At 43.8% G+C, this 12189-nt stretch overlaps 1 protein-coding gene across 6 annotated transcripts in view; it reads right to left on the reverse strand.

Annotated features, from left to right (window-relative positions):
* Positions 1–12189, reverse strand: part of rhbdl1 (rhomboid, veinlet-like 1 (Drosophila)) — a 52985-nt gene that overhangs the window by 29639 nt on the left and 11157 nt on the right. For all 6 annotated transcript variants that reach the window (XM_051418503.1, XM_051418501.1, XM_051418504.1 and 3 more), the window contains one exon: positions 5381–5539. In XM_051418503.1, coding sequence (XP_051274463.1) covers positions 5381–5539 — 159 coding nt within the window. The remainder of the gene's footprint in view (positions 1–5380; positions 5540–12189) is intronic.

The raw sequence follows: 12189 nt of genomic DNA on the forward strand, positions 1-12189 counted from the left end.
TTATGTATAGGTTTCTCACAATTATAACCTTTGACAATATGGAAGCTTCATGTGAAACCGAAACCTCAAAAGGGGGCCTGTAGGAAGTACAACCCACCATTAAAGTACACCATTTGTATTTCATTAGCCAGATTCTGCTGTTTGTAGACTCATTATATGTAGACACAGCAGGGGGCATAGTGAAAGAAATTGTGGGTCAATAGCTGTAAAAGCTAATGAGCTAAAATACTGGAGGACAAAGACTGTAAATAAATGAGCCAATAATGAAGAAGTAATGAACATATTGCTCCACAAATGCAGCAGCTGCCTTTTTTTTCAATTTCGAGAAATATATATATATAAAAAACCATGCTAATCCCTTTTGGAAGTTAGCAGAGCAGGACGTGGTAACTTCCCTAACTGTGGGTAATTATGACACTGGTGGTTGTACAGTGAGGGTGTAAGGGCCTGTTGCACAGTGATAACCAGAACGATGTCGAGCTGGGCTGCTGGCTTGCCCGCAGATGGAGGGATGCGTATTTAGTATGGAAATCAGGCCTGGAAAATGCAATTATGCTATACTTGAGGCAGGGAGTGAAAGCAGAAGAAGAGGAGAAGAGGGACATTAGAAGGCAGAGAGGGGGAAATTAAGAAGGGAAGATGAGATGCCTGCCTGGGTGCACTCGATTCACAGGTTCTGGAGGCCACCGATAAACACTGAAGGTAAGACATCTCTTTTCTCATTCTAAATATTCATGTTTGTGAAATCACAATGAAAAAAAGGAAGTGTGTTTATATGAAGAATAGAGGTGGAATAGAGAGGAGAAGGGATGTAAATATAATTGTGTTTTCCTCTTCTGTTGGCTTTCTTCTCTAACTAGTCTCTGTGTCTGAGTTTATTTCAGTGTTTGGCTCGGTGACAGCACCTGCCACCTCTCCACCTTGCACTGTATCCTCTCCCATTCATACTGCCTCTCTGTGAGAATGTGTTCCCAGGAGACACGGCTGAACATAGCTGTCACTCCTCTTCGCCTCCTCTGACATGCAGGGCTGTCGCCTCTAAAGTGAGCATTAGCAGCCTTTTGAAGTGACGACAGGAGAGAAACGGTGAACGAGACAATAAGGCACACATGAGCAGCCAAAACTTGAGATGGGGGGGGCAAGGTGTGCCGAAAATCACATGACATCACCTAAAACGCTGGAAGGGGAAAACCTCTGACATCGGTAACAGTAGAAGTTCCCTGACGAGGCAATGCCTGCCAGGGAATAATTGATGCTGAGTCTAAGAGCACAAAGATAAAGATAGTATTCCCCTTTAGGGACGGCTGAAGGGGCCAAACTGCCAGCAATGTGTGTGTGTGTGTGTGTGTGTGTGTGTGTGTGTGCGCCAAACAGCAAGGGTCCATCCTCCTCCTCTTGGTAGCTGCGTGTTGCCTACTGTACATGCTGCTCTCAGCTCTAGTCAATTGTCCTTGATGGATTAATTAGCCACACCACATGGTCAATACTTCCCAGCTCAATACTAATTAGTAATAACAATTAAAAAATGTGGTTTAAAGGCCATTCAAGCGTCTGCACTAGAGAATACAAAAAAATCCACATATTATTCAGATTTTGCTTAGTCGGTGGTGTTGACCATCTCTCTATCTCATTTGTTGTCACACACACAATAAATCAGTTATCTTTACAAGAATATTAAAAGACTTCTGCAATTAACCGAGCTTACATAGAGATTCACCACCAGGAGACTAACACTGTCACTGTACCCATTTACCATATAATTTGTGAGTCATTCAGAAGACCAAAATCCCCCTCTCCCTTGCCCTCTCTCTCTCTCTCTCTCCCTTGCCCTCTCTCTCTCTCTCTCTCTCTCTCTGTGTCACATACACGCTTGCACTCTTACAGCAGAATCTAAATCACTGCGGATCTCAGCCTCGCTGATTCTACCCTGACCCAGATACTCAGGTTCTTTTCTTGCCCAAATCCTTTTAAAATGAGAGTCCACCTTTTTTTTTCCCCTCAGCAGTTTGCGGCCGCAGCCTTCCTTCATGCTTTAATCATTGTGGTGCTAAAACTCAGGAAAAAAAAACAAACCTTCACTGCTGGACACTTAAGCAAAGTGCAGCACCAGCAACCGGTCTCAAACAGAAAGCCTTGACTGGAGTTTGGTTTGGGATGTGATGTCGATAGGTATCTCTGTCCCTGGAGACAGATGCACTGTTGGCACTTAATGTGACTTGAAAACTTTAAAATACTGTATATCAACTACTTGCAAAGTGTCTATTGGCTGAAGTTCATTTCTGCTTTCTGTAAGTGCTCTCTTTCTTACAACACTGCTTCAAATGTGACAAAAGACCCAGTTTAAAGCAGAACATTTAAATACATATATTACATAAGCGTTTCTCTAACTATACCTCCTGAGGGAACAGAAAGTGTAAGCGCAACATTTGGGCAAAAGGGTAAAAATGGTGCACAAAGCAGCAATCTTAAAAGTCCTTTAACCTGAACAAAGAGAATCCCCCAGCCATAATCTCTAAAATACACCCTGTATCCGTGTAATTAACCATAGCAGCCATTTTGGATCTCCATCGAACATTAGCCAAATTACCACCCGAAGGAAAACAATGACACACTTCTTCAATTACACAGCCATTACATGATAGCATCAGAGGACTCTCTTTAAAGAAATCAATACGTGCAATTACACACATAGGAATACATCTAACTTAGATTGGCCCAGTTTTACCCTCGATTCATAAACAGATTTACTCACACGTCATAGAACCCCCCACCCCTCTCCCCCAAAAGCCCGACCATGTGTGAACTTTGACACCTCGGGTGTCTCTCAGCCTCCTGCATCGACAAACTGTCTGCGTGTAATTGTGCGGAAATGTGTCACCGTGTGTAAAATGTGTGCTGGTTGTCTTGCTGTGTGGGATTTTGTGGATTAGTAGTCACATACACACCTATACTGTGTATACGAATGAGTGAGTATGTGTGTATATGTGAGTGTGTACAGTTCCCCAAGAGAGGTTTTAGCAGAGCGTTACTTATTCACCCCTCTGGCTGAACTGATGGAGCTCTCTGGCTAAGATCGCCCTGCATGAAAGATAGGTTGAACACGAACGATGTCAGAGACAGTCTTGTACTTGCACACTCATACACGCTCACACACACACTCAGACACCAGAGAAGCTGTTGCCTGACGGTGCGATTCAAACATTTACACCCACTGAGGTCGAGAGAAGCAGCATGGATTCACGGCTGCACTGAGTGAATGTAGAACAGAAAATCATAAAAATGCTGTACACACCCGTTGGAAACACAACTGAGAGAATTTGCAACGGCTTGTGAGCTGAAGCTTGAAGAGACATGAATTGAGCACACACAGACACATTGCACCTTGCCACCTCCCTTTTAATACAGTGCTGGGGAGTTAGAGGCCAGACCACAAATCAATAGACACCAGACTTAAGGCACTGGTTATGATATAATGGCAGCACTGAACTTTGCAAATCAAAACACGACTGTCATCTGTCACACACTGTGGAGTGCTACTTATAAATCTGCCTGAGATACTGGGATGTGAATGGAGATAGATAGAGGGAGGAGGAGAAGGTGTGAAAAAAGCAGGGAGAGGAACTACAGAAAAAGAGGAAACTGAAGAAAACTCAGAGAGCAGCAGAAAGAAAGGAGAGGAGGAGAGAAAGAAGGCCGGAGGTAATCGTTGATGACCTGGTTGAAAATGTCATGCTACATGTGGTACTTTCCAAGTGGCAGCCCAAAGAAGACAACAGAGACCTGCATAGCTCACGCATCACATGCCGTTCGACGGGAGGCCAGATTCGCATTAACATTAGAATATTCTCTAAATTACTCAGCAAATCTGTACTGGCAGTGCTCATGTGTATGAATGAGAGTCTGTCTGCATTTGAGAGAGTGTGTGTATATCAGGGAGAGGGGAGTAGTGAGGCAGACTGAGAGTAAGTGGGTGGCTGCATTAATTAATAATAAAATGCTTGAAAGCGTTTGTATATATGCAAATTGTGTGCATGCACAGAAAGGTGTGAGTATGGTCTGTGTGAGTTCACATGTGTGTATCAGACAAATCTTTAAAATCAGACCTGGGGGTCAATATCTATGTGTTGCTGGGCGTTCTCAAATTGCCTCAGATTACTGCCTGCTACTACCAATGCTGGGCTAATCGAAAGCAATTTGCATTTGGCTGATGGGCAATTTTAAAAGTGTCTCCCTGATGCAGGGTTTTTTTTTTCCCCCACCTAACATATGCTCACAAGGAGTGTAAAATGAAAGAGAAGGAAATGAGATCTAAGGGTTCAAGGAGGCGGGTTGAAAAAAGGGGAGATAATATTACATGGCTTGAGGAAGGGAGGGTTGAAGATGAGATCCACTGAAATGAGATGGTTTAAAAAAAGGAACAACACTTCAGGAATGGTGAGGGACGATAGCTGTTCACTTCCAAGAAAAAGGGCTTGTGAAATAGAGAGGCTGCACTGTGGAAGCAGCACCTCTACACAGACATGGGACCTGTTCCAAATTGAGTGGCCTTGTGTGGCCTTCATTACAAACCACGGACAGCCCAACACAAGGGGAGAAAAAGAGAGGCATATAAATTAAGAGAGAATGAAAGAGAGGGAGAAATTAGCTTAAGGAAGTGAAAATATACCAGGAGTTGCATTGCGTTGAATTAATCTCAGTGCTCACACCCGTATGGTGCTGTGAGCAGAAGGCAGGTGATCATCTATGTGCTTGGAGAGAATCAGCCTTTTCACAGCTCTACATAAATTTCTAATAGGGACACAATTGTAAACAGAGATAAGTGAAGAGACAAGAGCCTGGCCTCAAATTCAAAGCAGAGACACGAAGGACACAATCTGCCTTAGAATGAGCCATCTGCAGCTGCAGAGAATATAGTACACACTGTTTTTACATCATTGTATGAAAAATATTCTTGCACAGCATCAGTCATGTTGCCGTTGCACAATTCAATATATTAATTCTTCGGAATATAACTGTTTGAATCAGTTATGATAAAACATTTGTTGCATTAATACTATGGCTCTGTCAGCTTGGTGTGGGTGTTTTCTAGTTCTTGCTGTGCACAGCTTGTGAGGTTAAGTGTCTGGATTTACCGACACATTAACTGGAAAGATTGATCCTCCTTTTGCAGGACAACGACCTGAATGCTCGAGTCAATTTTCGCCACGGCGGAGCTTGCTGGCTCTGTCTGAATCAATTCTCTAACCTTTCTGAAATCCAGCAAAAGTGGGTGTACGTGTGGAAATTCATGTCTGTGCTGCAGGACATGAAATGCCTCATGCGACTCCCTCTGCATCACTATCTGTATATCTGTGTGTATGTGCATCTGGGTTCCACCTACCAGCTCGATGAGCTCCTGGTAGCACACCTGTCCCTCTTCATTGCTCTGGACCAGGGCTAACAGCATGTCCAGTTTGGACGGGTCCAGCTGCAGCTCATGGTGCTCCACCAAGCTGGTGAAGTTCTCCACTGCGATGAAACCGGTGTTCTCTGGGTCCAGCTGGAAAAAAAAAACAACAACAGCACTTTCAGACCATTGGGATAAAACACTGCATTGCCAATAACAGTTGTATTGAAGATGTTTCTGTTATGCATTGTGATTTTTTAATTAGCAGCGCTGCAGTGTCAGTTTCCCCCGAGGGGGAATAAAACAGTAATAGACAGCTAAGACGTATGCACAGAGACACAACAGATACTCAAAGACAAATGAGAGTTACAGGGCTGAATGCATAAGCTCAGACGGTGACACCGGTATTAATAAAGCTGTGTTGCCTTTGAAAGAATTAGACCTGCTTTAAGAAAAAGCCTCATTCAACCTCATTAAAGGGGCAGGTCTGTCAGTGCAAACAGCATGATGGTTGTTGTTGTTGGGAGCATCGAGAGAAGAAAGGCAGGCATGTCATTCTACTACCCAGTGACCTGCAGTTTCCCTAAAATAAAATAAAAAAATCTTTCAGCATTAAATGAGGTTGACTTTTCAGTCTTTGTTTCTGAGTGGATGCTTCATTTGACTGTGTGAGTTCGTCCTTGGTCACATTTGCAGCTCACAGTCAGTGTGGTTTTAATAATCACCACTCACTCACTGAGACCCACAGCCCCATGGGTTATTACTGCTGATGTCTGTATGCCAGTGCTTCTCCTCGTAATTGATTTAAGCAAGTGAGCGTCATAAAAATGGCTGAGTGTAGTTGTCTAAAATAGCGCACAGTTAAAAATGGCTTGTAAAGTATAGGGTGTGTGTCTACGCTTGGTTTTTGTAATATGGGGTTTTTTTGGGGCGGCAGTTTCTACCTACCAATTGCTTGATTTTCTTCCCTTACCTTCTCCTCTCAAATGCATTCAATTGGTCTGCAATGGCACGTTAATTTCTCGTGCCAGCTCTACTTAGTGCATCTGATTGTGTTTGTGAAAATGTGCCCGAGGACAAATGAGCAGTACAAAGAGACCACATGGGAAGAGCCCTTGCTGCTTCACATTTTACTGTTTCCTGAATACTAACACAGCCTCATTAGGTTTCAGATAGTAAACCAATAGTCTTTCTTTTGCCCCAGGGAGGAGTGAGTTTGCAGATGTTGCGTCAGTGTGGAGTCAGTCCTGCTGGATCATCGTTGCCCATCAGTCCACAAGAAGAATCCCGCCTAGGCTGCCTTAGTGTGGACCTGGCCTGCTCTGAAATGGTTAGACAAAGGAGTTTCGTCGGCTGCATGAGGAGAACAGCATTAAATTACACAGCGCCGTGTCAGTCTCTGCTGCAGGCGGCTCAAAGCTTAAAGCTCCACTGCTCAACTAAGAAGAACCATCAGGGAATCCATTGGTGTGAGATGTGAGATGTGTGCGCATCTCCTTCTGAACATTTTTACTGTATGTACGTCCCCCTACACTGTTGCCAGATTTATTTATTTTTGACATTAATTTAGTTACACACAAGCATCCTTTTAATTCCACTTAATCTGACCTTCTTTTAATTCCACTTAATCTGCTTTTTTTTTTCACTCCCCTGAAAACTTATGTTGTTTATTCACCTGGCAGAGCACAGTGGAGGCAGGAACAAATGGGTTAGTTTTGATGATGCTTGACTCAGACTGTGAGTGAGTGTTTTCTCACTGCTGGTTTATGCAGTGAAGGGATTTTTGTTAGTTAGAATACATTTATTATACTCTATGAATACTAACATCACTCAACAACTAAGATTCTGTACACATACAACCATTGTTGTCTCTTGGGCATTTACTGATAACACGCTTCACGCCATGCACATTGTTTAAAATCCATACAATACTTGAGTAATCTCCCTCTTGGTCATTTTCCTCACGCATCTCGGTATAATCTCAAAACTCAGCTTCTTAGCCTCTCAAGTCTGTCTGGAACGCACATTAAACCAAATTTGTGGGAAAAAACAAAAAAACAAGATGGGAGAGAAAACGGGCCCAGGTCTATTTTTAGATAATCCCCTTAACTGTGTTTTCCATGGACGTTTGTTAAAACACGGCTCCATTCACCCCTTGAGGCTTGCTGAGCAAAATGGTGCAGAAACTAACCAACGTTTGTGATGTGTAAGGTATCAGGATGACATATAGGGGAATACGCACAAAAAAAGACCGCAGAGAGGCAAGAGGTGGAAAATGGGAGAGAGGGTGGTGGGTGGTAGGTCAGTTGATGAAATGAAAGATGAAGAAAAATGACGAAAAACAGTAGAAGGAGAAGAGACTATGAAAAGAGAGGCGAGAAGAACAGAGACAGCCAGACAGAAATGAAACGAAGACGCACAGAGAATAAAAATGCCATGCCACTGTCTGTTATTCTGTACATCTGCCTAACCCAGCAGTCTGGCAGTGAGTCCTCCTCTTCTCTTTCCTATAAGAGGGGCTGTGACACACTCCAGTGCTCTGCATTCACTTGCCACAGAGGGGAGATAGATCAGATTCTAATGTGCTCCTGGCTCAGCCCGGGCTGACAGGGGGAACAGAGAGCCACACTGGGGATGTCTGATTACTGTCAGCCACCATATGTCAGCGCATCACTACACATACAGCAGCGACGCAGACAGAGACACACTGTATATGGCTGTGCACATTTACGCAAACCCAGTGTTGACGCCGAGCTGTCATACGGCCGTGATACTATCCCCTTCGTAGTCTGACCTTATGCAGGAAGAACGTTACACAGGGGAGGCTGTCTGCTGAGGATACAAGGAGGTGGAGGATTGGTTCTTGTAGCCAATTAGGGTTATCAATTAGCGAGATGAGGTGCACTGAGATGAATGAGTGCTGGCAAGATGAGCCCGTTTTTTTCCTTTTTTTGTGCAGGCTGGTGATGTGCACGAACAAGAGGGGAGAGACAGAGAGACAGAAAAAAAGGGTTGGAAGAAGGAGGGAAAAGGCGCTGAGAGGGAAGCAGTTATTGAAGCGATCCAACACTGGTGAGGGCGACACTTTGACAAGCTGCATGCGTTGCCATGGTTACCAGTCGCCCGTGTGTCATCCTTTTCTTGCGTTTCCCCCCCTTTTCTCCCCCCCGACATATTGGTGTTCGAGAGGCACAAAGAGACGATGAAAGGAGGGAAGGATACAGAGCAGAAGGAAAGATAGAATACAGATGGATGGTAAGAGACCAATAAGATAAGAAGAGAAGGGGGCAATAAGACGATGGCAGGATTTAGATGTAAAGGGAGGCGGGGCGGAAGAGTATGGATGGAAGGTGGAGGTGTTACGACAGAGAGAGCGACCGAACTTGGCTGGCTCAAGAGCAAGTGGGAGGAGATCGACAAGACACGGGATGAAAATGTATACACGAGTACGAGGAGGAGGAGAGGAGGGCAAAGAGAGGAGTGGAATGCTGACTGCAGGGGAATGATCTCAGTGTTAACCCCGGAGACCTCTATTACCTTCAGCACAGCAACTCCAACTGACCCCAGCCCACGACTAACTTATCAGCCTGTTCCACAGGGGCTCAAGAGCGAAACCTCCAGCCTGGGAGCAAACCACAAAACCCAGCCGTGATAGAAGTACAGCCAATGGGCTGAGACGCGGCCAGTCCTACCGTCCTACCTGCAAAAGATACTATGGCAGACTGTGTGTAGCACTAGAAGATTCATACTGTTAGACCCTGCATGCAGTCACCTTAATTTTTTCAAGATGGCAAAGCTTTAACTGTTTTATCAGGCTCTTCCTGCTTTTTCCTCTAGTAAAGGTAATCTTATCTGAACTGAAGCGTAGTTAATTAATCAATTAGTCGATCAACAGAAAATTAATCGGCAACATTTTTGAACTTTTTTTTACCCAAAAAAGTTTCAGCTTCTTAAAAATGTATTTTTTTGGACTACTGATTGGAAGAAACAAGCAACTTGAAGACGTCATCTTGAGCTCCTAGAAATTGTGATTGGCATTTTCCCCTTTTTTTCTGATACTACATAGGCTAAATGATTAATTGAGAGGATAAGTAGCCCTAAATCTTCAAATTAGGATTTACTTTGAACAATGCAAGGCTTCAAGTGATGTTTTAATTACTACCTGGTCAGATATACTGAAATTAAAGTATATCGGTTTGTACAAATTAGCTGCAAATTAACTTCCACAAGGTAATGCAGCACCAGCGCTGGTACGATTCCCAGTCTCAGTGACACAGTGCTAACCCAGTGGCACAAAGCTAATACTACACACCACTTTGGTCTCTGTGAACAAGACTGTCAAGCATGAGCAGGGCTGTGTGTCTGCAGAGGGCAGTGGCATTTACAGGGCAGAGCATATTTGCATGGCATCAGATAAAACCCTTTGAATTGTCTCTGCTGCCCTCAGGACTCACTGGTGTTCACCAACAACTGGGCCACTGACTCTGTAATTATCACAGTGCACGTTCTGCCCTGCTGTTACCATCATTATGGTCAGACTTCACCACTGTGGCACTGCAATGTGACGGCTCAAAGATCCAACCCACAAGAGAGACAATCTAAATTTTTCCTTGATGCACACAATCATCTAACTACATTTCCTGGTGTTTGAACACAAACAGCCAGATACAGCTTTCAAATACAGCTCAATGCAAATTAGCATCAGAGAATGATAAAAGGAGACAGTGTATAAGAGTCTTATTCTCGCTGCTTGACATAAATATGTCAGAATAGTATTCAGAATCCCAAGTCCTTATGGGAGGGATATAAATAAGCCAGATAAGACCTGAATGACACATAGGGAGATATTCACCAACTAATGATAGTGTACTTTAGTGGCTGAGTGCTGCCAACCATCAAGTTGCCTTATCAGTGGCACTGCAATAGAAAGACTATCAGAGAAACTGCGTCTCTGTGTGTGTGCATACTCTGATCATGAGCATATGTGTGAGCCTGCATAGGCCAGAAATAGCCTGAGCTCAGCATTGCAACCTCCTGCAGACAAAGACTAATAAACTCACTCATGTTGCCACTGTTGCTTTCTCTTTCTCTTCCCCTGCAGCATTTTCTTGTGGTTCAGTGTGACAGGGCTGCAATACTCCCTTTCCTTTACACCTGCAGTGCTCATATAAACTGAAGCACGTGTCCTTTTGAGGGGGTTTAACTCCAGGAAACCCCCAAAACATTAAAGTGTATTGCCTTTAACATCTAATGTGTGTTTTGACTGATGAAAATATTGGGCCAGTGGGAGCTTAAATCTAAATGTTTATTTAAAAAGTGTAAGGTTGCAGGTTTAAAAGCCAAGGCTATAAAAAAAAAAAAAAAGTAAGCAGTGACAGTGACTGAGTAATTCTTTCCCTTTACAAGCGACTACACCTAAAATGCCCTTAAGCAAAGCACTTGACCTCCAGGTGTTCTTGTGGCTTTGCTTAGAGGCTGGTGGGACACTGTGTTTGTGGGAAGCCTCCGGTAAACTTGCCAATTTAAATCCGGAGGGCAAGCTGCAAAACAAAATGAAGCATGCTCTGCTAAACATTCCCCTGGATAAGGATGAGAAAAAAAAAGGGCCCAATATTTAGGCAGGCAGCAGGCTTTGTTAAAAACAAGCTTGCCTGTTCATAGCCCAAAAGCTGTTGGCACATTGCACTTCATTCTAGTTTAATTAGAGAGACCTTTTCCAAATCAAAGGCCGCCGTATGGAGTCCCAAAGGTGGAAAAAGCCTGTCGTCAGCCACTGTGAGTGATTTGGTCTAGACTTGAGCTTAATAGGACCGCAGTCTACTCAACTGTGGCCTTGCAAACTGTCTATATGAACACACTGGCACAAGCAGAGTAAACCCCACAATCAATAAAGCAACCAGCCGTTTACAGTGAGGAAATATTGGCTTCATCTCCAGCCCAAAGACCTGCTACATTGAAAATGGATATTGACACAGATGAGTCAGCCTCTTTGATACCGCATTAAAATGTGTCTGCGAAGGAATATGTGTTGTTGAGGTATCACTAAGTAGTTGTTATCACTGAAGTGCTTATACAGTAAATGACTCACCAGTCTGACCACAGAGCATCTTCTCACTCAACCCACATGGGCTTCCTCCACTTGTTATAAAAAACATTCACACACACATTCATAAAAATGCAACATTGCACATGATAGCAGACACACACACACACACACACACACACACACACACACACACACACACACACACACACACACACACACACACACACACACACACACACACACACATACATACACCTCCCCAAGGCTCTTGAGTCTCTTGATCAATGTGTTGCTGATGGGCCACTCGTGACCCCTAAACCCTGCAGCAGATAATCGATTTCTCCCTCTTGGACAGAATGATTGCCCAATATATTTGTCAATCAGTCCGAACCCCAACAGACCAGTTCATCATCAGAAACAGGAGATGCATTAGATAACTTAGAGTTAAACACAAGACATGGGATAGCGCTGGAAACACACACAGACACACACACAATCACATATGTCTTTAGGAAGCACAAGCCAAATATACACATGCTTTCTGGGTGGAATCTGCCTTCAGATCCATTTTGGCTTGTTAATTTTGGCAATGGTAGACCAAAGCTCTACTCAAACATAGATGTGACAGGACAGTAAAAACAGCACTATGGCTAGAGGACTCTGAGAAACCAGATGTCAAGAGAACATTTTTCACTGGCCTACATACGACCACTAACACTGTGTTTTCAACAGAAAGGAAACCTATGACCTGGACTTC

The sequence above is a fragment of the Dicentrarchus labrax genome, unplaced genomic scaffold (genome assembly GCF_905237075.1).
Source record: "Dicentrarchus labrax unplaced genomic scaffold, dlabrax2021, whole genome shotgun sequence".
Taxonomy (NCBI): Eukaryota; Metazoa; Chordata; class Actinopteri; family Moronidae; genus Dicentrarchus; species Dicentrarchus labrax.